Consider the following 22,416-nt stretch of genomic DNA (forward strand, 5'->3'; position numbering starts at 1 on the left):
AGCGACATGCCGTCTCCGCCGCCCCAGAGTTTCCCAAAACGCACCGCGGCCGAGCTACGCTGCGCATGCGCAGCTGCCGCCGCCGCCGCTATCGCCGCCATATTGCTGTTCTGGTGGTGAAGCCGTGGAAGCAGCTGTCGTCGTTATGGAGAGTGGTGAGTGTTTGAGCGGGGGGTGAGGAGGGAACCTGGGCCGGGCGGGTCTCCCCTCGGCTGAAAAGGCCTCCGTTGGCTAGTCAGCGCATTTAAACCCAAGCCATGCAAAAAAAAGGTCGCGCTGTTCACTTGCGGAACTCGCTGCTGCGATGTACGTGGGGTAGCCCACGGCAGGGAGACGGCCACGGCCATTCAAAGACTGTTGGGCATGAGGGGAAGTCTGGAAGCTCCTCTGAATGCTAGTTATTGCTGCATGGGGGGGGGGCTACCCGCCTCCCTCCCTCCCTGGCCTTTTGGACCTCGCAGCTGGCCACAAAAGCCTCGATATAACCCCCCCTCTCACACACACTTTGGCCTGGTTCCCAGAAACCATCCTCCTCTGCCCGCTTTCAGAGCTGGGAGTGGAGCCTCCATGTGCAGTTGGAGCCTATCTCTGAGTGGCAGGGGCTAGGGAGAGCTCTGCTTGGGGGCTTCTGGGAGACACCTCCCTTGCCACCAGATGCTAGAATCTGCAGGAGGGGCGAGTGCTCTTGTGCCCAGGTCCTGCTTGTGGATTTCTCAGAGGCTTCTGGTTGGACATGAGAATGGGATGTTGGAGTAGATGGGCCATTGACCTGATCCAGCAGGCTCTTCTGATGTTCTTATGTTCTAAGCATTTGGCTCTTTTTCAAATTTCTGGGCAGGGTTCTAAACCTTTTTCCAGCTCTGTCCCACACTGAGTGAGATCAGGTGGAACATTTTCATTTCTTGTCTAATCCCACTCACCTTTCTTCTTCTCTTTGCTGCATCAGATGATACTGGCAATCGCCTTCGCTTCCAATTGGAGTTGGAGTTTGTGCAGTGCCTGGCAAACCCCAATTACCTAAACTGTAAGTACTCAAAACAAATCCTTGCTTAGTTCTAAAGGACATATGGGGGGCCCTTCAGAAGTCCTTAGATTCTGCCTCCCACCAGCCCTTGCCAACATGCCAGTGGACAGGGATTATGGGAGTTGTAGTCCAGGAACATGTGGAGCACCTCCCCCCACAACCGCAGGTTCCGTGTCCCTGTCCCGTTAAACAAATGTTCACTAACGCAGAATATTTTTAAAATTAATGAGAAAGGAGGGGACAAACTAACAACTTGGGACTGGTTTACCTACAAGATTGCCTTACCTCACATGTGCTCAATTGACCCCTTCAATTGGCAGAATTGACACTATTGCAGATGCCACATAATGCACACACTGCATTTGTGGGTTCAGCATGATGCGCATGTGAGCAGTCACATACACATTAAACATGCATAAATGGGGGGCGGGAGTTCCTGTAAGTTTAATCAGTTTCAGTATTTTGACTTTTGTATGTTTTCAAGTAAAATTTTCTCGATTTAATCTTTTTCCCCTTGATTCTTTTTTTTAAAAAACTGCTTTGAGGTATTATTATTTTTTACAATAAAGCAGTATATAAAGTTTATAAAATAAATACGTAAAGTTCTAGCAACTTCTGCAGCCAAGCTGGTGCCAAACATATTGTTCTGCTTTCCTTTGGACCACATCAGTGAGGCTGAGAGTGGGGTCTTGTTGTCTGGGCAGCATAGAACTGCCATACACCCCACCTAGGCTTGCACACCATGGAAGGTCACTTCAGTACTGCTAATGCAGCAATTTGACTTACCCTCAGAGATTCACTACATTTGTCTCTCAAGACAGACGGATGCCAACAAGATTTTTGTTTTATTTATTCGCATGATTTGGGAAAGACCCACTAAACAGATTAGAGAATATAAAACAAAAAGGAAAACCCAAGTAAAAACAGTTATGGCTAAGATGGTTGAAATTAGAAAGCACTAGATGCATCCTTTACCAGATCCAGCAAAGGTGTTCTCTGTTTTCTGTAACAGCTTCAGTCTTTGTGTGACTTTATGGCTAAAATATAGGCTACGCATTTGCAGGAGTGTTTTGTGTGTAGTTAAAGTTTATTCTGGTTGTACATCCTCTTTCCCCACATCTGTAGAATGGGAATAATGGTGACTAACTGCAGATTGCTGTGAGGATAAACAGGGAAAATCCACTTTTAAGTAAACTGATTTGTGTGTTTCTTCTAGTTCTTGCCCAGAGAGGATTCTTCAAGGACAAAGCATTTGTTAACTACCTTAAATACCTACTCTACTGGAAAGAACCAGAGTATGCCAAATACCTAAAGTAAGAGTTACGATTGTGTATCTTGCTGCGTTAAACAAGCTTGGGGCTTATTTGGCTATCTCAAAAAACCCCACGAGTAGCCCTCTGAACTCTGCAGTGGTTTTGAAGGGTAGGGATTGTGTGTCAGAGGCCTGACAAGTCATTGTCCCAAACTGCCACAACCTTTCTGGGGCCTGTACTATGTCATTTTTTCCTGAGTTCATAGATCTGGTTTTTGATTGTTACAAGTGGTGCACAAGACTCAAGGGTTTTCTGTCTACCCATCACTTGCTCAAAGTACAAATGTGTGACCACCCCCTTTAATGCATGACAGAGTTGGAAAAAAAATGCTCAGTGTACTGAGCTAGAATTTATACCAGTGCCCTGAGAGAGTCTCTAAGTCAGTGAGCTAAAGGCAGATCAGTCTGCATGACATGTGAGGAAAAGGACTCTTGTATTTACTTTAATTTTATCATGAGGCAGATAAAAAAGATGCTTAACAAATAAAATTGGCTAAAAAATCCAGTTACATTATGTGTCCTTTAATATAACTTGGTCTAAAATGGTATCTGAATATAACATAGATAAACATGTGAAAAGTCTACACTCATAATCTCTTAAATGGGTTCAGTTTAGACAGTCTTCCTAATAGCGGTTTCTAGAAGGTAAGTGCCAGACCAGACTTTGCATATTTGGACATTCCGACAAACTTTGGGTAGCTGAAAAATGTAAATGGAAAGTATAGCTGTTTGGGAGGGTGGTGGGGGCACTTTTGATGTGTTTATAAGCTCTCTGTCCTTGCTTCCCAAGCAAGAACCTATCTATGCGCCGACTATGCATTTATCTTGTAAGATTTCAACCAACCGGACTTCAACTGTGTATGATTGCAATTGTGCATATTAAATGCACATAAGACATGATCATACTGTATTTGCCTGGCAGTCCAGATGTGTTTTAAAAGCCTCTGCTAATGTATTGCCCTTCTTTTGTCGCGAAGGTATCCCCAGTGCCTGCACATGCTGGAGCTGCTGCAGTATGAGCACTTCCGCAAAGAGCTGGTTAATGCTCAGTGCGCCAAGTTCATCGATGAGCAGCAGATCCTGCACTGGCAGCACTACTCTCGCAAGCGCATGCGCCTCCAGCAGGCCCTGGCAGAGCAGCAACAACAGCAACAGCAGCAGAACAGCACCTCTGTGAAGTGAGCCCTTTTGGCATCCCCAGTGAGTGCAAGAGGGACAGTTGCAGTAGCGGCACCACTCTGGAATCATCCAAGCATGGGGCTGCCTTGGCTGAGCAGCCACAGCACAAAATAGTCACCCTGGGGGATCCCAACACCTCTTATGGATCCTCTGGCTTTGCTTTACCAGAGGCTGCATAAACAGCTTTACGTGTTGGATGAAGTAGCAAGAAGTTCTCACCCCCTCCAGATTTAAAGTTGTCACTGCATTTCCCAAAAGACACTCAGTGGAAAGGTGGGTGATTTGGGTTGGTATGTCTGTCTCTTTCTGTGTGCGCGCGCACATGTATATATATAAAATCCCTTTGGTGGTAAGGTTTTAGCACATTATTGAGAGCAGCAAATAAAGAGACTTAAAAGCTCATCAGTGTGTGCTGGGTTTGTATTAGTCCATGGATAAATAGAAGCCTGTGAGCTGCATCTTCCTTTTGACAAGAGCTCTCAGATCTATAAGTGATCTGTTTTTAAAAAGCATAAGCAACCCCATCTGCATTAACAGGCTAAATTCATCGCTGGAGTGCAAGATGTAACTGTGTAAGATGTAACTGGTCAGTGAGAACCACTTCCAGCTGCGTGATACAAAATCCTCTCTTGCGTTTCATACTTAAGCTCAGTGGGGATGTGATGGGCTATAACTTTCTGCAGGTATTCAGCCAAAAGTGGCATGTGATGCTTCTAAAGGCAGTGACATTCCATAGCAATAGCTAAGCAACAGACTTTGCTGTTGGTCCACCTTGTTGATTTGAGGACCCTGGCTACTTGTGAAATCAAGGAGGAGCAATTTTGTGTATTTCAATCACGTCCCTTTCAAAAACCACCTTTGTCTGAGACCTTTTGACTTAAATTTTTGTTTCCCACTTGAAGTTTCATTGTAGCTGCTGTCTCCATTTTTCCTAGCCTTACTTCTCCCCTGTTGTCTGACTTTGATTATAAGATCCTTGAGGGCAGGGACCTGTCTTCTTGTTTATAAAAACTCTGTGTACTTCACATTGTTAACACATCACATATCGACTTCAGTTTGATGATACACTATTATTATATTATTCAGTTTGATGATACACTATTATAGGATGGTACTCACTAAATCAAAGAAAAATTTATTTAACTTAATTGGCTTGCAGGCTGCAAACTTCATTTGTCTGTATTTTAAGACATGATTGGTCTCCTCTCAAGGAATTCTGGTCAGGTCCTCAGCTGGTAGCAGCAAACGCTTTTCATTAGAGCGGAAACAACTTAGTCTTCTGTGAACAGCATCCTCACGAGGTCTGGTTTAAAGCATTCCTGTTCCACCAACTTCTGAGGCTGAAACAAACATTGTACTGTAAATGGTTAAGAAAAGCTGCAAGAGATTAAAGTCCTCCTGTAAGTAAGTATCCCTTCCTGCTTTGGCACACTGCCAGGCTTTTGAATAAGCTACACAGCTTGAATTCCACACTGACTACAAGGTTGTTTTATATCTTTCTAAATGAGCAGCTTGGCACCTAAAGGGAAATGTTGTGAAACATTTAATCATTGGTTAACAAGTGTGTAGCAGAGTCCAAAGCTAAGTCATGCAGGGATCTTATTTTCCAAGTCAGATTGGCTCCAGCTACAAGTGCTGAGAAGTAATTCAGCTGTTACAAGAGACTAACTTAATGGTCTGTACTCATGTTTACTTGGGAGTCAGTCTGAATCTGGTGCTCTGAACACAGTGCGTCTTCATACTGAGTACATAAACATGAGCTGAATATTTTTTAAAAAACAAAAACTGCATGGATTTGTAGACATTTGCACAGTTTTTCAGGAAGCATAACAGCACAGCTCTAAAGAGACAGTTTTAAGAAACAAGAAAAATTGTTTGCAATACTCAAAAAATCAGCACAGAGCCCTCAGACCATGTCAATGTGGATTCCAAGCCATCATTCATCACATTTGAAAATACTTACAGTCCCATATTTAAGTAGCGTAGGCACTCCAGTTAAGTGAAGATTCTTTCTGAATTCATTGTTGGGATCTTTCCAACTGTGGGGGGGGGGATAAAAATGGGTAATAGTTTTAAAAGGCATTAGGTTAAAAGGCATGAAGGTTTTGAGGGGGGGGGAATTTCATTAAGATTAATCTGTGAGGATTAATTATTTGTGACCTGGGAGGGGGGAGGAGTCTCACCTTAAAGGCTAAATGCCCTGAGAAAAGGAGAGGTGGCGCAGGGGATATTTCCAGACCCCAAACCTTATGGTTTGGCCAGACAGTCCAAGCGCCCCCTTCTGGCAAAGAGAGAGATTGGGCATTCTCAGTTGTAACCACTTCCTCATTAAATGCACTCCTCAATGAAAACCAGAATAAAATATTTTCAGTGCCAATCAGACTTCTTTCTCAGGCATTTGAAAGTTAATTTTTATCTGCTGTTTTGGAAGACATTTCTATCTGGTTGATTTTAATAGAGATCATGTAGGGTGTGTGTGCCTGTAGCTTGATTATTGCTTCTTGGTGGCCAAATCAAATTCCTTATGTAATGTTTCATTTTGACTAGATTTCTTTTATTGTGAGTCACCTTGATACTGTTTGGAGTATAATTATGACAGTGATCATAATAATTATACCTTGTTAGAGAAAGACACGACTTCCAAGCAAACCTGTACAAGCAAGGCTGCATTTGAACCAAGATAAATTAAGTGTACATTCTGGTGTGAATAGGTGCAACATGGGAGGGGGCCAACATGGGCGTTTGTCTGTCCTGCTTTCTACAACAGCCATCCCTAAAAGCTGGCAGAGCTCACTTAAAGGGCCTTTGCATGAACAAAACCCAGCACTGGATTGGCTCCCTGCTCAAAATCCGTGCTCTGCATGCTCCCCAACTCGCTCCACGTTATACTTACTAAGCTCTTTCTCCTACTTGACAGTAAATGAACACTGATCCTTCTGGCAGGTGCTTGAGCTCTGCCCGCACAATGGGCTCCGCTGAAAGAAAGCAAAAGCAGCCTGCTTACCAACCCATCTGATCACGCCAGACACTCCTAACACACCCTGAAACTACCAGCAACCCCCTCCTCTCCCTTGCATGGAGCCCAATTGGGGCTGGATCATTCCTGTTGGGTTCACAGCATGGGGGCTTTTTGGGTAGCCATAACACTTTAGAGTGCATTAATGTGCATCAAGGGTGTTATCTCAAGTCACTGCTTTACTGCAGTGGTTCCCAAACATTTTGGGGCCTTTGCCCCCCTTGGTTCCATAAATTAATCACCAGAGCCCGCTACCCGAAACATTATTCAGAACATTGGTTGGCATGACCCACGAAATAATTCAAAATGAGAAAAAAATGCACATTTGTTAAATATCCAGTTAAAACTAGTTGAATTAGTTCAGCAATACTGATGAACTTGATCCAGTGATACCAGCTTTTCAAAGCCTGATACCCATTTTCACCTCCAGCGCCCCCTGCCTCATTGCTTCCCTAGGGAAAACCCACACCTCAGGTGGTGTAATTCTGCATGCAGCATGCAGTTTTAGACGGGGTTTTTTTTCCCCAGCCAGGAAACAGTTTAGAAATAACTTTTACGTGAATAAATAAAACGAATCGGCACAACAGCCTAGCAAGGTCGGCCGGCGTTATTGCACCCATTTTACAGAATGGGGCGGAGGAGGAAGACTGAGGTGCAGAGAGGGAGGGGCAAGATTCGGAGCTGCGGCTGCCCCTCCCTCATGCAAACATGTGCATATCAGGAGGAGGATGCCCCACCGGTGACGCAGTCCGGGCACCAGCTGGTGCCGCTCTTTGGGTCCTTCGTGCCGCTGAAGTAAGCGAAGATCTGCCGGTCGCGGCGCTCCTGGACTGCGGTCGAGAACTCCTCGTAGCCGCTCACCGCCACCTCTTCGTAGCCTTTCATGGCGGACCGACACGCGCGGCGTCAGGCAGGGAAAAGCAGACCCGGAAGGCGAAAGTAGGCCAGGAAGGCTCCGCCCACCGAGGGGCGCGGTCACGACGGCGGCCGCGCGGGGACATGCTAGCAGGTCCTTTCCCTTGCACTCCGGGATGTCTCTCGTCGGCCCCCATACTTCCCCAGCCGTTTCCCGGCGGCCTTCGCGGTGCGCGGTTCCCAGGGAAACCATGGAGAGAAGAGGGAAGCGGCGTCGGCCATAGCGCGGTTTCTCTTCGGCCGCCCGGCGGTGGCGGCATTACTGCTGGCGGGGTCCGCCTCGGCCTCCTCCGAGGAGGGGGAAACCGAGGAAGGCAGGCCGGGCCCGACACCTCGCCACTCCACCCATTGGCCGCAGGGCTCCCTGGTACGTGCGAAGGAGGTCGGGGAGGGAGAGAGATAGACTGCCCCCGCGCATGGAGGCTTCCTCCGCCGGCCAGTTTGTGCTGTTTCGCCCCGTTGACCCAGTGGGGTGTGTTGCATCTGCTTGCGCTTTCCGTCTAGCACAAGGGTGATAGCGGCTGGGCCTCATGTCCTGCGCACCCGCCACCTCACCAGCTGTCCATCGTCAAGAGACACAAAGAGTTTGCAGCGACCCTGTGGGTGGGTGGCCGGGAGGCGGCAGAGGGCCTGGCCTGGCCTCTTCCAGCTCCCCAGTTTCGTGGGACCTCGGAGGCTCTCGAGCGAAGCAGCCCATGTGCAGCCAGGAGTCCAGGTCAAGCAGGGAGCTCCCAGATCCCTGGGCAACTACAAGAGGCTGTTTCTTTTTAGGGGGCAGGAGTCAACCAAACACTCCTATGTAGTCCAACCAGCATGGGATACGGTAGGGGCCACTTTGCCTCCATACATAGGGGCTGGCTGCCTTTGCCTTTATTTTGTAGCCTGCAGCTTCTGATAAGCTGGGGAGACAGTGAGACAGTGGCCAGGCTCTGCCTTCTGCCCAGGAGGGCCCAGAATAAAGTACTGGCTTTCCTCATGCCCCACACAGAGAGGAAGCAGCCTGTTGCTTGTGTCCATTTGAGCCCTCTGCCGGGCACTGTGAGGTTGTGGGACATGGATACCAGCTTCTTCTTAAAGTAGCCCTTCCACAGATCTGGTAACTGAGCAGGTGCAAATGCCAGGGGGCAGGGCAGGAGGAGCTGCAGGCCACCTGTACCTTCTTTCTCATGGAGTTGTATAGAAGGAATCTTTATGGATGCCCCCTGCAATGTTGCTTTCTCTTCCTACTTCTCATCTTCTTAATGACTATACAAAGTGCAGGAGGCAGCCTTCCTCTTGCATACCAGACCCTGGAGCCAAGGTAAGCAACAGGAGAGGTTGTGCCTTCATGCTTTCCTTGTTGCAGGCTTTTCCAGGGACCCCTAGTTGCTGTTTGGGCTCGGCATGGTGATATCCAACCAGCCTCTTTGTGCTCTTCTCCTTTGTACCTGGTCAGCCCTTATTTCCATTTCTCCTTTGAGCGTTTTATGTGCCGAGGCAGCATTTTGGGAGAGTGGGTTGTGCATCTGGGCAGGCTAAGGAAATTTGTATCTTCCTTTGCCTGAAAGGTGAACACTAAGAGAATAGTCTTGAGAAAAGTGAGCAAATGCTGGTGGCAGTTCTTCCCCCTCCATTTTCCTTTTTAAATTTAATTGAGTTAGGAAAATAAGTGCAGGCATAATAGAAAGAGAACTAAGAACCTAAATGATTTAAACCATAAAGTGTCACAGCCTGGGAGGACGAAAGTACAAAGAGGAAATAAAGTATAAACTCATTTTACTTCATTTTTGTAAATCTTTACTATTTGTATTCTCCACCTGTGAGTTCCATTATTATTGAGAATAAAGGTTATATTTAGTATTAAATGAGACAGTTGTATATGTTGATGGCACTGAGTGGTCATGTGCCTTAATATTTGTATAATAAAACCATGTCATATATAAAAAAGATCATTTGATCTCCCCCCTTTAGATATTTACAGTTTATGAGATATAATGCATGCTGGTGTCAGTTCTTACATTTTCATTTCTTCTCAGTATTTCAGCAGTACCCTCATAGATGACTAGAGAGCACTGCTCTGTCGGGTGTGATGGGGCCGAGGAAGCCAGCAGCGGTCGGCGTTCCTTCAGCATCTCACTTACAGCCAGACAAAAGTGATGGAAGAGCCCCCCAAAATACGATGCAGGTACTGGGCGATGCCTTTGCTTTGTGGTTCGGGTGCCAACCCTGCTAGGTCTCTTTGGCCTAACTAGTTGGGCATGTTGCTTTTGCGATATGTTTATAAAACTTATACACCACTTGATTGTAAACAGCCTCAAAATAGTTTGCAACGAAGATAGAACACTAGAATTATCACAAAGAAAAATTAGCAACAAAAAGATATTCAAAAAGTTAAAAGAATGATATATTTTTAAAAAGTGGGTGATGGGCCCAAAACTTTCCCCCCATGCTGACATTTGCTGTTTAATGTTTGGCACAGCTCCAGTTCAGTCGGGATGCTCCTGCCCTGCCAGAGAACTTGGCTGTCCGCTACAGCAACCCTCGCCCAATCATCATAGAGAAGCTGGCGCAGCCAGAGGCTAGACGGGATCCGGGAGCTGGCGATGGGCTCAGCTCACAGGGCTCCATGGCATTTTCCATTGTCTCTGAAGAGAAGCTCAACTTAGCTGTGCAGCTGGCCAGGAGGGACATGAAGCGACGGCACCTGGAGGAGCAGGTGAGGCAGCACTTCTCCAAGGGGGAGAAGGGCCCTCTAGCCACCTCTCTTCAGGGAAAGAAGTCTGGCAGTGTAGTCGCAAAGTCTCACTTGAATTTTGGACGTCAGCCGGGCTGCTGCCCCAAGGTGGAGACTACCAGCTCTGGAGCCAAGGTCTACCTCTACACACCCTCCCGGGTCAAGTCGGACCCTTCTCTCTCTGACTCGCCCCCCACCCGTGATCCGGGCCCCGGGCCTCCCCCAGCCTTCAAGAGGGAGGAAGACAGAAGCACCCTGGAGGTCAGGCGGCTGCAGAAGGAGCTTCAGAACTACATCCAGAAGATTGACGAATTGGTGAGGAGAGGTGAGAGAACCTCATGGAGCAAAGGGCTCTCAACGCCTGCTAGCCATGATGACTGTGCTAAGCCTCCATGATTGGAGGCAGCAATGCTTTTGAATGAGAGGAGACCGTCCCCAGAATTTGGAGGACATATCCTTTGGGCTCCAGGGAAGGTCTTCTCATGAGCTGAAGATGTAATGGAATGCTTCCCATTTATGTAGGGATTACGTTCTGGCTCCCTGCGCACAAAAGTTAAATTTGCGGAGTCGCTTGTAGTGGTTAAAGTGTCAGACTGTGACCTGGGAAACCAGGGTACAAATCTCCCTATATGGCTTGGGCCAGTCAGTATCTCTCAGCCTAATCTGCCTTGCCAGGGTTGTTGTGAGGAGGAGAACCATGCACCATCAACTTAAGGTCATTGGAGGAAAAAGTGGCTTATAAATGTAAAAAATAAATAACAACATAATAACAAATTTGGAAAGCTCCTTTCACATTTCCTCCTGGGGAAGCAGCTCAGAGTTGCTGCCTTGAGCTGAGTTTTAGCTTTTTGCCTTGGGCGAAGGGAAAGTGCCATTGGGACATTTTCTGGAAGTGGAGCTGTTTCCAGGCAGCCTTGTGTCCAACTGGGAGGGAGGTGTCTCTCATCACCCTTCCCTCTCGACTGGGGGTTTTATGCCAGCCTTTTCTGCTTTCTTCTCCAAAATACCACACCTGTTCCCCTCATTTGTGTTTGCTAAACATTTTTCGCCCCTCAGAGAGAAGTGAGGAAACTTTGGATCCCGATGAAGAGCGCCGTGTCCAGATCCGGAGGCAGGAGCAGGCTGTGCGCTCTGCCCGGATGCTGTATGTGCTCCAGCAACAGGTCAGAATGAGCCCCAGTGGACAGCATGCTGGTAGCTGTGGAGCTGGGTGGGGTGGCCTGGATTTCAGCTCTGCCTACCTTGGGCAGAAGCTTCTCTGGACATCAGAACTTCTCACCTGAACCAGCAAACCAAGCACTTTGAATTCGAGTTTCCTCATGATTTATCTACCTAATTTGTTTGCAACGTTCTTGAAACAGGTAAAAGAAATAGAGGACGACTTGGAGAAGCTGAGCCCTCGTAAAATAAAGCACACAAAGAAGGTAAGAGATATAAATTGCCCTGGAGGGTCTGTGGGAAGATCAATGATGCAGGCCAGGCTGGAGCCTCCTCGAAAGTGTTGTGGCAGATTTCTTCTGTAACCACCTCACTTTTAAAAGAATTTTATTATCAACAGAAAAGAGACAAAGAATAAAAATGATATGCTTAATAGAAGAAAATCTATGATCCTATTCAGCTAGGGATAGACTTCCCCTCTGTTACTACCTTCTGTTTCTGGTGTTGCTGTGAAGCTCTTGCATCCTTGGCTTCTCTCGTTGACCAGACTTTACAAAATTGGAAGGGACCCCAAGGGTCATCTATTCCAACTCTACGCAGGATTCACAGCTAAAGAATCCCTGACAGATGGCTTCCTAATCTCTCTTTAAAAACCTTCAATTAATGAGAATCTACTACCTTCCAAGGGAGATCTTTCCACTGTCAAACAGCTCTTACTATCAGGAAGTTCTTCCTAATGTTTAGTTGGACTTTCCTTTCTTGTCATTCAAATGCTCCCCTCTGGAGCAGCCAACCTTTCCAGTTTTGGAGAAGAGCCCTGGCTCAGAGCAGCCCTCTCCTCATTGCTGCCCAGCTAACCTCAGTTCTTTCTCACCCTCCCTCCCTTTGTGATGCAGTCACGTGCCATGGCCAGGCTGGCAGCAGCCCACCGGGGAGCCGTCCGGGCCCTGCAGGTCTTTGCCTCCCGTTTTGCTGACCAGCCAGAGGAGCAGCCAGTCCCAGCCCACTGCAAAGAGCTGGGCCACCTCATCCGGCAGCTCTCCCTCTGCTCCGCCCGCCTCGAGACAGACTCCTCCTCCCTTCCCGACAGAGTCGTTGACCTCCTGCTGCAGATCGAGGTCAGGTGTCATTGCTCCTTTGGTTGGTGGGGGGTGTAGCATTTGCGGCTGAGGAGGGAGAGATGAGGAGCTCTGCCTCCCATGGGGAAATCCAGCCCCCCCACAAATGAGTCCGGGGCCAGTGGAAGGAGGGCATCACTTCATGGCCTCCAGGTTTGGGATACAAGGACAAAGCGGCCACCATACCTATTTTAACCTGCTCTTTTGTGGCTATGCAAAGAACTGAGATCACCTCCTGGCAGCCTGTTTTGAAGGGATGTTTGCTACAGCCTTTGTTTTTTAAACGGCTGTTGTAAAAATGTCATTTAACAACTAAGGACTGGGTGACCCTGCCCAGTAATTCAACTCCTCAGATGGGGCACTGCTGAGAGGTGCGTCACTTTGCATGCTCCAGAGTTGCACTTGGAATGGACTAGGAACTGGGCTTTTAGTGTTGTAGTCCCAGCTCTCTGAAATCGGTTACCAGCTGAAATTAGACAGAAGGGTTGCCGCTCAGTGGTAGAGCAGCTGTTTCGCCTGCAGAAGGTCCCAGGTTCAATCCCCAATGGCATCTCCAGGTGGGGCTCGGAGTGCATTTATCTCTGAAACCCTGGAGGGCGTTTGCTGCCAGTCAGTGTTGACAATACTGAGCTAGATGGGCCGTTGATCTGACTCCATGTAAGGCAGCTTCCTCCGTTCCTAGATGAGTATCTGATATTTAGGCAGCTGTTGGAGACATTTTCATCAAGTGAATAACTTGCAAGGACTTAACTAAAGTTCTCTTAAGGCTGAATATCAGAGCAAGCTTGAGTGCAGGATTGCTTGGCAAGCCCTGTGGCTTGTTTAGGGGCTTTCTGTTTGGAGGCAGATCACGAGAGGGTGTGCCTGAGCTTTGCAGTGAGCCCATTTTGCATGTTTAATCTGAAGTGCAAATTGTCATGGCAGGATTTGGATTCTCTGCTGTCCAAGAAGGAGTCTCCCAAGAAAGGGGGGCCGAAAGGGAGTCTCTCTACGTCTCAAGCCGCCTCTGTGATGGACACGAACCGATGGCTGAAGAGAGAGAAGAAAGCTGCTGCCTCAGAGCCGAGAAAGCAGCCAGTGGCCAGGAGGCTCCTCCCTGGTGGGTCTTCTGGTTCTTGAGTCTGAAGAGGCTTGGTTGCTTTGCCTGTTTGCACATGTTTGAGCCGTGATTTCCCCTGCAGAGGCCTTGCTTTGCCCATCTGGGCATTTCCCCCCATAATTATTGTGGGCAGAGGTGCAGTGAGGGATTCCCAAGCGAGCCCAACCTTGTGGTGTTGTGACTGATGGTTTGTGGACCGTGATCCAGCTGTGGTGTCTAGAAAGAGGAAGCTGACTGCAGAGGGAGGTTTGCAAAAAGGAATACATTTTTCTATGAAGAGAGCAGTGGTTTCCAAAGCTGACAGTAGCACCCCCTGGAGGTTGGGATTTCCTAGGAGGGCACTAAGTGGCAAGGCGGCAGCAGGGGGGTGCCGGAAGCGACAGTGACTACCAGACTTTGAAAAGCTGGTATAGAATCATAGAATCATAGAGTTGGAAGGGATCCTGGGGGTCATCTAGTCCAACTGCCTGCTATGCAGGAATCTCAAGCATCCATGACAGATGGCCATCCAACCTCTGCTTAAAAGCCTCCCGTGAAGGAGAATCCAAGGGAGGCCATTCCACTGTTGAACAACTCCTACCGACAGAAGGTTATTCCTAATGTTGAGTTAGAATTGCCTTTCTTGCCGTTTGAATGCCATCGGTTTGGGTCCTCCCCTCTGGAGCAGCAGAAAGCAAGCTTGCTCCATCTCCCATGTGGCAGCCCTTCAGATATGTGAAGATGGCTATCATATCATTTCTCAGTCTCCTCACTGGATCAAGTTCAGCAATCTTGCTGCATTTAAAATGATTTTGTTTAATTAATTCATTTTGAAAACACGTGCAATTAATTGTTATTGTTTTGAATTTTAATGTGTTAATTACCGTTCTTAGTGAGTCATGCAGATCATTAATCTGAATCATGCTTTTTATAGGTTAGGGTGTGCTGGGGATGAATTTAAGGAACTAAGAGGAGGTGGGGTGGCTCAGGAGAGAGAAACCAGAGATTTTGCTGCTTGTCCATGGCATTCAGCCTTTGGGGGCTGTCCCTGAGAGCTTCCAGTTCCTGTGCTCAAGCAGCCTTGTCATCCTTATCTTTAGATGAACATGAAGGACCTGATGGGCTCCTGGTGCCTCACAATCGAAGCAGTCCCTGCGACATGGCAGCCCTGGAGGGCCTGCCCCCTCCGGAGCGAGAGGTGGTGGGGCAAGCCAAGTGGGAGGCACTGGGGCATGTGAAGACCAGGCCTGGCCCTGAGGTGGGGAGGCCCCCCCGGAAGAGAGGCGTGCTGCTCCCCACCAGACCACAGGTAGGCAGACGTATAATCATCCGCCCTGTCTTTTGGCTTAATGTTGGGAGCTGCCAGACACTACCTCTGCCATGCTGTCACGTCTTGGCCTTCACTTCTCCAGAATTACAGTGGTTGAGGTGAAAGGCGTGTCATGTTTTGAAGAAGAGCTGCTTGAGCTGTCTGGAAATACATGGTTTTTTCCTTACTGTTATTTATTTCTCCCAAGGGAAACAGACCCCCTACCAGGGCAAAAAGCATGCAGCTTCATCAGGCCAAGCAGGCCCGCTTCCAGGAGCCCACCATCGCCTTCCGGCTCAAGGAGACAAAGCCGCCCACCCGCGATAGCCGGGTCCCCTGGGTGCCTCCCAGCCTCTCCTCCCCCCTGGCCTCACCTCAGAGGTAGGTTAGCATCTCTGCTGAGGCAGCGGTGTGGGATGGAGTCGGCCAGGTTACCTGAGCAGGGAGCAGCACACAGCAGCCCCTTCTGTACCTGCTGGAATGTGTGAAGAGACCTTGCCCCACATCCAGGCCATATGGCTCCATCTAGCTCAGCCTCATCGGCATTACCTGGCAGCAGGGGCCATCCACGGTTCCTGGCAGGGGTCTTTCTCCAAAAGTCATACCTTGGAGATGCTGGTGGGGATTGAACCTGATACCGTCTGCATACAATGTGAAGGCTTTGCTAGGGAGTGACAGTGGCCCTTCCCTAGGAAGATTCTTAGTCAGGCCCTTGGTCCATCCAGCTTGGTGTTATGTAAACAGCTGGTAGAAGCTCTCCAGGGTTTCAGGACCTTTCTCAATCCTACCTGGAGATGCTTCTGGGGATTGAACCTGGCACCTTCGATTGTGCTATCCAGGATTGGTGGGAGTTGTAGTTCAGAACATCAGGAAGGTACCAGGTTTGGGGAAGGTAGCACTTTTGGACTCCACACATTGTCCAGTGTGCAATGCAAAACTTTAGCTACAGCTAATGCCCAACTTTTCAAGGTTGGAACCACGACTCCAGTAATAGCAATTGCTTCTCTCACTTTTTTCCCCCCTTCTCTTGCCCAAACCCAAAATTCCTTGCAGGCACTCAGAGAAAAGTCCCAGAGGCAGAGAGCCAAGGCCAGGGAGAGCGGCAGAGGTGGAAGAAAAGAGTCGAGCAGCCCCAGAAAAGGAAATGCTCAGGTTGACCTGGAATCTTGTTTCACTTGGGGCTCCTCTGGTGGCTTTCCCTTTCTCTAAACTTCTCATGCTAAATTTGCGGTTACCTGGGAGGGAAGCTCTCTTGGGAATATTCTTGCTTTGGGTTTTGAAGGCTCCCCTCAGTGAGAGAACAGTAGGGAGGTGGAGAAATAGACCCCAGCCTTGGTCAAAAACCCCAAGTGGGAGTGAAGTGGTAAACATGAAATGCCAAATTCTTATAGAATTCTCTTGTTTGGACTCCTCACAATACTACTAGGGATGATGGTGCCTCTGCAGCCCAGATAGCGGAGACGGTGGAGCGAGCTGTCCGGGAGCGGCTGGAGCCCCTCTTGGCAAACGCGCAGGTAAGGCAGCAGCCAGGAACCTTCACCCCCATCCCCACTCCACAGTCTTTGACATCACTTCCTGTTGAAGACCTCCACTGCATCTTCTCATTTAACAGATGCCCAGCCCAACTTCTGGGGTCTGTCTCCTCCCAAGGCAAATTACAGCAAGCCAAGCCAATGCAGCATTATTAAGATTCCGAGTGTTGAAATAAAAGTAAAAATTACAAAGGATGCTACAATATTTGGCATGGTTTTCAAAAATAAAAACCCCAAAATCACCTGAGTGTAGCCTGGAAAAATACTTGCTTTTGGGTTTTCATAAAGGATAGCGGGGACACAGATTTCCTGAGGGGGTCCCCACCACAGAGATGGACTTTTCCGTGGCTCCCAAGAGACTCTTTCAATGGCGGGCCAGAGCCCTCGGCCTCAGGGGCTGCTCTTCAAGTTCAGGCAGGGCTTGGTGGGTGTTGGGTGGCCCTTCAGGGAGCCTCAAATTATTTAGGGGTTTGAAGGCCTGGATAATTGCCTTGAATAGGCAGCCTGGCTCTGGAATAGGTGTCATGCCTGAGTCTTATAAGGGGCTAGGGGGATTGGCCAAATCACTTGCTTGCCCGCTCAGAGGAGCATTTTAGCCTCACAACACATCTGCCAGGAAGGGTCTGGGACTGTGCAGGAAGTCCTGTGGTGTCCTCTTGTTTCCTTAGAAGGTGAATCGCTCCTTGGAAAGGAACATCTGCCAGAAGGAGCTGCCCTGCCAGGATATTGGGAAGGTAGGACAAGAGCCAGGAAATGGAGGGATCTCTCTTGCCTGGCTGATGTGGCATGGCAGAGAAAGTTTTGCTACTTGGCCCACTTTTGGTGGAATCATGGAGGTGCAACATTGGAAGGGACCCCAAGGGTCATCTAGTTCAACCTCCTGCAGTGCAGGGATCCCTGACAGTGAGAGCTCCTTGTGTCCTCCTTCATTGTCAAGGCCCGGGTGCAACCTGGGCGAAAGAGACCCCTTTTGCTGCCTGTCCACAGTGGCTTTGAGCCCCATATCCCTGCTCCTCTGAGCCTCTTCTTGACATCTATGGAGACAGAAGAGAGATGAGAGAGTCTAGCTGGCCTGACAGTCAGGTGCCTGCGCATGAAAGGGCCTTGCCTCAGGTGGGGCAGGATGGGGGCTGATCTGGGCCTCCCTTTAAACCGGGGTAGGGAGAATTCTGCTCCAAACGCCTGCTTTGTGTGTTGCCAGGCTCCTGTTGGTCTCCCGCGTCCAGGTCTGGAGGACTTTGCCGAGCTGCAGCGTGAGGAGATTGAGACCCTCTCCAGCCCCTCTGACCTGGAGGCGATGCTGCAAAGGATGGAGGAGATTGAGGTGCATTGGAGCTCAAGCCTTTTCCTTTGAGAAGGAAGAGCTATGGGGTGGGGAGCTTCCCATGGTTTTTCTTGATTAAAAGCCCTTGAGAACTGGCTGGCATGGAAGGCAGCAGCATCCTGGAGTGGGGCAGCCTTGCTCTTGTGTGTGCCTGGGGGTGGAGGTGATGGCTGGGGCCATGCTTGATGTCTTAACACCAAGGCCCCTGTCCCATAGCAGACAATCCCTTCCCTATTTTTGGTTAAATATATTTTATTAATTTTCATGGAAAGGTTCTACAAAACTCTGCAAAACACAGTCTTATCAAACAGGATCTGATGGTATGCAATAGTCTCCACATACAATGATAGTTCACCGTAGAACAAAAGCAGTGAGGCAGTGTGCTTTCAAACGCCCTACCTCTTGACACCAGGGCCCAGTCACAGCCTCCCAGCCTAAGATACCTCACAGAGTTGTTGTGGGGATTAAATGAGGAGGAGAGCCATGAACACCACCTTGGGCACCTTGGAAAGTAAGATGAGATATAAATGAAGTGAATTAATGAATTAACCTTTCTGTCCTGCAGCGCTCCCAAGAGGCCGTCCGCAGGCGGTACCACCAGATTGTTTACTCTGATGCTGAGTTCTGGGGTCGGCAAGAGAGATGGGGTGAGTGTCAGGCTTTGTGTTTTGGGGTTTGTAGGAAATAAAGGAGCAGAGGGTGACTGAAGACAGCCCCCCCCTCCCAATACAGGCAAGGAGATGCCAAGAGATCAAGGAACGACCCTGCCTTCTGTGTGTGCTTCTCAGTTTCCTTCCACATGTATTGGAGGTTGTGTTGCTGCTGTTGTGCCACCTCTGACTTGCAAGAGGAAAACTGGCTTCTTGGGGTGGTTCTTGGGTTGGAGCAGGTGGCCCATGAGGTGATGATTCCTGGAAAGAACATAAGATAAGCCTGCTGGATCAGGCCAATGATCCATCTGGTCCAGTATCCTGTTCTCACAGTGGCCAACCAGATACCCATTATGGGAAACCCTCAATCAGGATTTGAGCACAAGAGCAATTTCCCCTTTGTGCAGTTTCCAGCAACTGCTTTTCAGGAGCATTACTGCCTCCAGCTGTGGAAGCAGAGCATGGCCATTATGGGTAGTTGCCATCAGTAGCCTTATCCTCCATGAATTTGTCTTGATCTTCTTTCAAAGCCATCCAAGTTGGAAGCCATCACTGCCTCCTGTGGGAAGGAATTCGACAGTAACTGTGCTGCATGAATAAGTCCTTCTTTTTCTCTTTCCTGAATCTTCAAATGTTCATCTTCATTGGATGCCCAGGAGTTCTAGTGTTATGAGAGAGGAAGAAAAACTTGCTTCTCTGGGAATGTGGGAGCAGGAAAGGCAGATGAGGAAAGGTGTGCAAAGCTCCCCAGGTTGTAGCAGACGGTTTCTCATCTTCCTGATTTTTTTTCCTCCACTGCCCAGAGAGAGAAAATGCAGAAGCAGGCCAAGAGCCTGGGACTCCCCATCCCATCCAGATCACGAGGCGGGAGAGTCACCCAGACCCCCAAGTGGACATTGTGCTGGAAAGACCCCTGGACACCAAGTGAGTAGAAGATCCAGGAAATGCATCAGTGCTGCTGGTTGGGCTGAAAACCACCTGGTTGGGTGGGTTGCCGTGGAGTCACGGAATGTTTATGAATATTCTAATAGCCTAGAGGTCATGTGATAGCTGGAAAGGAAGATCGGAAGGCAGCTCAAGGTACCCCTCTGCTGCTGGATTCTGGGGCAGAAGGAGGGGCAGAAAGGGGGTCACTAGGGAAGGCACCTGCCAGAGCAAGACCATGCTGGCATTCCTGGTTTCCACAGCAGCCGCTAATGACACTCACAAGAGGAAGAGGAGCTTTTCCATGGTGTGGGAAGGGATGGCAGCGGGAGAAGCCCTCCTTCCGTAGATTCTTCTGCCTTCTCTCCCCTGGAGGGTCCAGGAGGTAGGGGAGATGAGGGTCCTGGATGCAGCAATGTTGAAGGGACCACAGGCAGGCCGGGGCACGTAAGGGGCTAAGACACGATTGGTGTCAGGAGGGGCTGCTGCTGTTGGCCCAAAGTGGAGGCTGGCCAGAGAGGCAGAGGAAAGAACCACATGGGAGGAGTCTGATGCTTCCACATAAGAGCCTGGCTGCTGGATCAGGCCAACGACCCATCTAGTAGTCCAGCATCCTGTTCTCACAATGGCCAACCACCGCACTTCTCCATTTAGGTCTTTGGCTCTTGACCTTTCTGGGTCTGGTTTTGGGGCTCCTGCCGTGCCAAGGAATGGCCACTCACTTTGTGTGGTTGTGCTTCCAGTGCTGCGGAGGAGGAGGAAGAGAGCGCTGGGATGGAGGAGCTCCTGGAGCCCAGGAATGGGACTCTGCCGCCTTCGTCATCACATCCCCGCCGGAAGGAGGCTGGCGTCTTCCTCTCTGTCCCTAAGAACATGCTGCAGAGCATTCACGATTACAGTGCGCGATACAACCAGCACCTGAGGTGCATCTCCCATGAGGCGGTGGGCAGCTTCAACCCCTGGCGAATCGCAGAGAGGTACTGGAGGAGGAGTTGAGTCTGCTTGGCAAGGCTTCTTTTCACTTGTGTTGCATCCATTGGGATTCCTCATGACGACACCAGGGGGCGCACCATGCACTGCCAAAGGAGGATCCAGTATCTGTATCACAGCAATGCCTTTATTAAGCCTTTATTAGGTCACAAAATAGCAGGGATGCTTTCTAGTTTTCCAGAAGCTCTATATCAGGGCAGATGGCAAAAGAGAAAGCAAAGAATTCTGGGAGGGAACCTTCCCTACAGCCACTACCCAATAGAATTAGAATTGGGAAGTGGGAAGCTCACTAGGTGTGACATTAGGGATCAGTCCCTGCCTTTCAGCCTAACCAACCTTGCAGGATTGTTGTGGGGATTAAATGGAGAGAGGGAGAACAATACCACATTGGGTGTGACAGGCTACTCCCTGCTCTTGTGTCACATGCTGGTGGGATCCCTTCCAAGAGACGTCTAGTGGGAATCTCCTTCCTTGTCATTTGAGGAGGAGACCCTTGCAGGCTCTGGCATCCCTCCCCATCAAGCAGATCATGGCTGAGTCATAGCAGTCCTCTGTGCCTGTAGTCCTGCCTGTTGACTGTCTCTCCCTCCTGCTTCTCCCCCTGCAGCCTGGCCGAGGAGCTGACGGAAGAAGCCTTGGCGGACGTAGCCACGGAGCTGCAGGGCCTGTGTGAGGATTACGCGGAAGCTGTCTTCACCTCGGAGTTCCTGGAGGCAGCTGAGTAGGCAGCACTCGCCTCCTGCTCCTTCTCCTGGTCCAGCAGAGCTGGGCTGGGTGGCCTCCTCCTTGCAGCAGTGGTCGTGGACTTGTCAGGAAGGGCTCTCTCTTTGTGTGGAGTGGGAGCTTAACATGGGCAACATCTGAGGGGTGGTGCCTGTCAATTCCAGCTGTGTTCGCTTTGTTCAGGAAGGGTGTCTGGGCATGGGAGCAGGGAGTGTAATGACGGCTAAGCAAAGTGAATGATGTCTGGCACCTGCTTAGCTGAGGCACCAGTCAAATGTCAGCTGTTCCAGGAAGAGTTTCCACCCAGCCAGGATTTGTGAACAAACCACTCTCTTTTTGCCCACTGTCACACTTGGGTCCTTCTGAGATGTTCCATCAGAAGAGTGGGCATCTAGGGGGTGCAGAAGCTGATCCACTGGGATCCTATTGGGGGGGAGGTTGCACAGGCTCTGCTTCTATGGCCTTTCTGCCCCCACACCTGGTGTCATTGACTCGAGTCTTGAGGCAACCTGTGTGCTCTGGTTGCGAAATGCATGTTGTGTCCTGTGAGATCTTGGGACCCTTCCTTCCTTCAGGGTTGGTACCCTCTCCACCTCTGTGGGAGCAGGCTTGCCTCTCTGACCTCTCCCTGCCTCTGGGAGTGCCAGGCTCCCTCCTTAGGCACTGGGACTCCGCAAGGTTTACTTTAAGAACTTATTCAAGATGAAATAAAATAAATCAGATATTTAGTACACTGTTGCAGGAGTTTGTCAAGCTACCAAACATCACTTTGTATGAAGGTCGTATTTATGAAAGGTTTTGTACATTCCACTGGTAAATTTTCATACTCTGCTTTTTTTCTGAATGTGGGGGAAAACTCACCAAATTTATTAAATTAACTTCTTACAATACGCACATGTCTGTATTTTTGTGCAATGATGTTTCTGTATTATTGCTTTGGGAACCAGGGTCAACCCTGAGGAGTCCCTCTCTCCTCCCAGAGGGTGGCTTCTTAGGTCATGCAGAGGTCCTGTTGAGAAAGAGTTCTGTCCTTTTTTCCTAATTGGAATAGCTGGGACCCTAATTCATAAGCAATACAAAAGGCCTTATCCTTCACATGTTCATGGGTTCCTTCTCACTGCAACAATTTTGCAGCGACACCTGTCTCCTTGTGGGGTCTGCTCCTGCTGTCCTTTTGGAAAGCACAAGGCCTGCCTGAAGAGTCTTAGCTCAAGGAAGTCAAATTGTTGAGCACCTTAGAGGCAATGACGGTGACTTTGGCCATGACCCATTGGGACATTTCAGGTCTGGCAAGAATGCTGATGGACTCCCTGCATGTGGATTCTGTTTCCATTTTGCTTTCCCACCTAAGGCATGGCTTGATTCTGCTGCTATCTGAGCAAAGGGAGAGAGCCAGGCTCTGCCTCTTTGGGTCACCGTCCCAGCTGTTTTATTGCCAGATTGTTTTGGGT

General features: G+C 49.2%; 3 protein-coding genes and 1 long non-coding RNA gene across 4 annotated transcripts; 2 read left to right on the top strand and 2 right to left on the bottom strand.

The window, feature by feature from the left end:
* Positions 1–21: 21 nt before the first annotated feature.
* On the top strand, positions 22–3,917 carry MED31 (mediator complex subunit 31). The gene is made up of 4 exons (XM_081171573.1): positions 22–155; positions 947–1,024; positions 2,241–2,337; positions 3,314–3,917. Exons 1-4 carry the CDS (start codon positions 146–148, stop codon positions 3,516–3,518), a joined length of 390 nt encoding a protein of 129 aa, XP_081027699.1. The 5' UTR covers positions 22–145; the 3' UTR covers positions 3,519–3,917.
* A 710-nt stretch (positions 3,918–4,627) lies between these two features.
* TXNDC17 (thioredoxin domain containing 17) lies at positions 4,628–7,476 on the bottom strand. Its single transcript, XM_081171574.1, has 4 exons — positions 7,269–7,476; positions 6,409–6,490; positions 5,479–5,554; positions 4,628–4,855 (listed from the first exon to the last, which is right to left on the bottom strand). The coding sequence occupies exons 1-4, from the start codon at positions 7,414–7,416 to the stop codon at positions 4,787–4,789; spliced, it is 375 nt and encodes a 124-aa protein (XP_081027700.1). The 5' UTR covers positions 7,417–7,476; the 3' UTR covers positions 4,628–4,786.
* A 133-nt stretch (positions 7,477–7,609) lies between these two features.
* KIAA0753 lies at positions 7,610–21,855 on the top strand. The gene is made up of 17 exons (XM_081171572.1): positions 7,610–7,813; positions 9,462–9,610; positions 9,905–10,484; positions 11,216–11,322; positions 11,521–11,583; positions 12,214–12,435; positions 13,360–13,534; positions 14,614–14,822; positions 15,031–15,203; positions 15,876–15,974; positions 16,249–16,336; positions 17,023–17,088; positions 17,556–17,678; positions 18,244–18,325; positions 19,132–19,252; positions 19,996–20,229; positions 20,850–21,855. Exons 2-17 carry the CDS (start codon positions 9,515–9,517, stop codon positions 20,965–20,967), a joined length of 2,556 nt encoding a protein of 851 aa, XP_081027698.1. The 5' UTR covers positions 7,610–7,813; positions 9,462–9,514; the 3' UTR covers positions 20,968–21,855.
* LOC308574109 lies at positions 10,585–12,190 on the bottom strand. Its single transcript, XR_014002347.1, has 2 exons — positions 11,996–12,190; positions 10,585–10,699 (listed from the first exon to the last, which is right to left on the bottom strand). It is a non-coding gene; the product is annotated as an uncharacterized lncRNA (long non-coding RNA).
* Positions 21,856–22,416: the final 561 nt, after the last annotated feature.

Source organism: Podarcis bocagei, assembly GCF_964188305.1.
Source record: "Podarcis bocagei genome assembly, chromosome: 15".
In the NCBI taxonomy this organism is placed as follows: Eukaryota; Metazoa; Chordata; class Lepidosauria; order Squamata; family Lacertidae; genus Podarcis; species Podarcis bocagei.

Excerpts from the sequence above, each read along its gene's own strand:
- TXNDC17 (XM_081171574.1), bottom strand. The coding sequence starts at position 7,416 with ATGAAAGGCTACGAAGAGGTGGCGGTGAGCGGCTACGAGGAGTTCTCG. Across the intron at positions 6,491-7,268 it reads GTGCCCGGACTGCGTCACCG|CGGAGCCCATTGTGCGGGCA; the intron begins GTGGGGCATCCT and ends GCTTTCTTTCAG. Across the intron at positions 5,555-6,408 it reads CAAGTAGGAGAAAGAGCTTA|TTGGAAAGATCCCAACAATG; the intron begins GTAAGTATAACG and ends CCCCCCCCACAG.
- MED31 (XM_081171573.1), top strand. Across the intron at positions 1,025-2,240 it reads AAACCCCAATTACCTAAACT|TTCTTGCCCAGAGAGGATTC; the intron begins GTAAGTACTCAA and ends TGTTTCTTCTAG. Across the intron at positions 2,338-3,313 it reads GAGTATGCCAAATACCTAAA|GTATCCCCAGTGCCTGCACA; the intron begins GTAAGAGTTACG and ends TTTGTCGCGAAG.
- KIAA0753 (XM_081171572.1), top strand. The coding sequence starts at position 9,515 with ATGGGGCCGAGGAAGCCAGCAGCGGTCGGCGTTCCTTCAGCATCTCAC. Across the intron at positions 9,611-9,904 it reads CCCCCCAAAATACGATGCAG|CTCCAGTTCAGTCGGGATGC; the intron begins GTACTGGGCGAT and ends TGTTTGGCACAG. Across the intron at positions 16,337-17,022 it reads CCCTCTTGGCAAACGCGCAG|AAGGTGAATCGCTCCTTGGA; the intron begins GTAAGGCAGCAG and ends TTGTTTCCTTAG.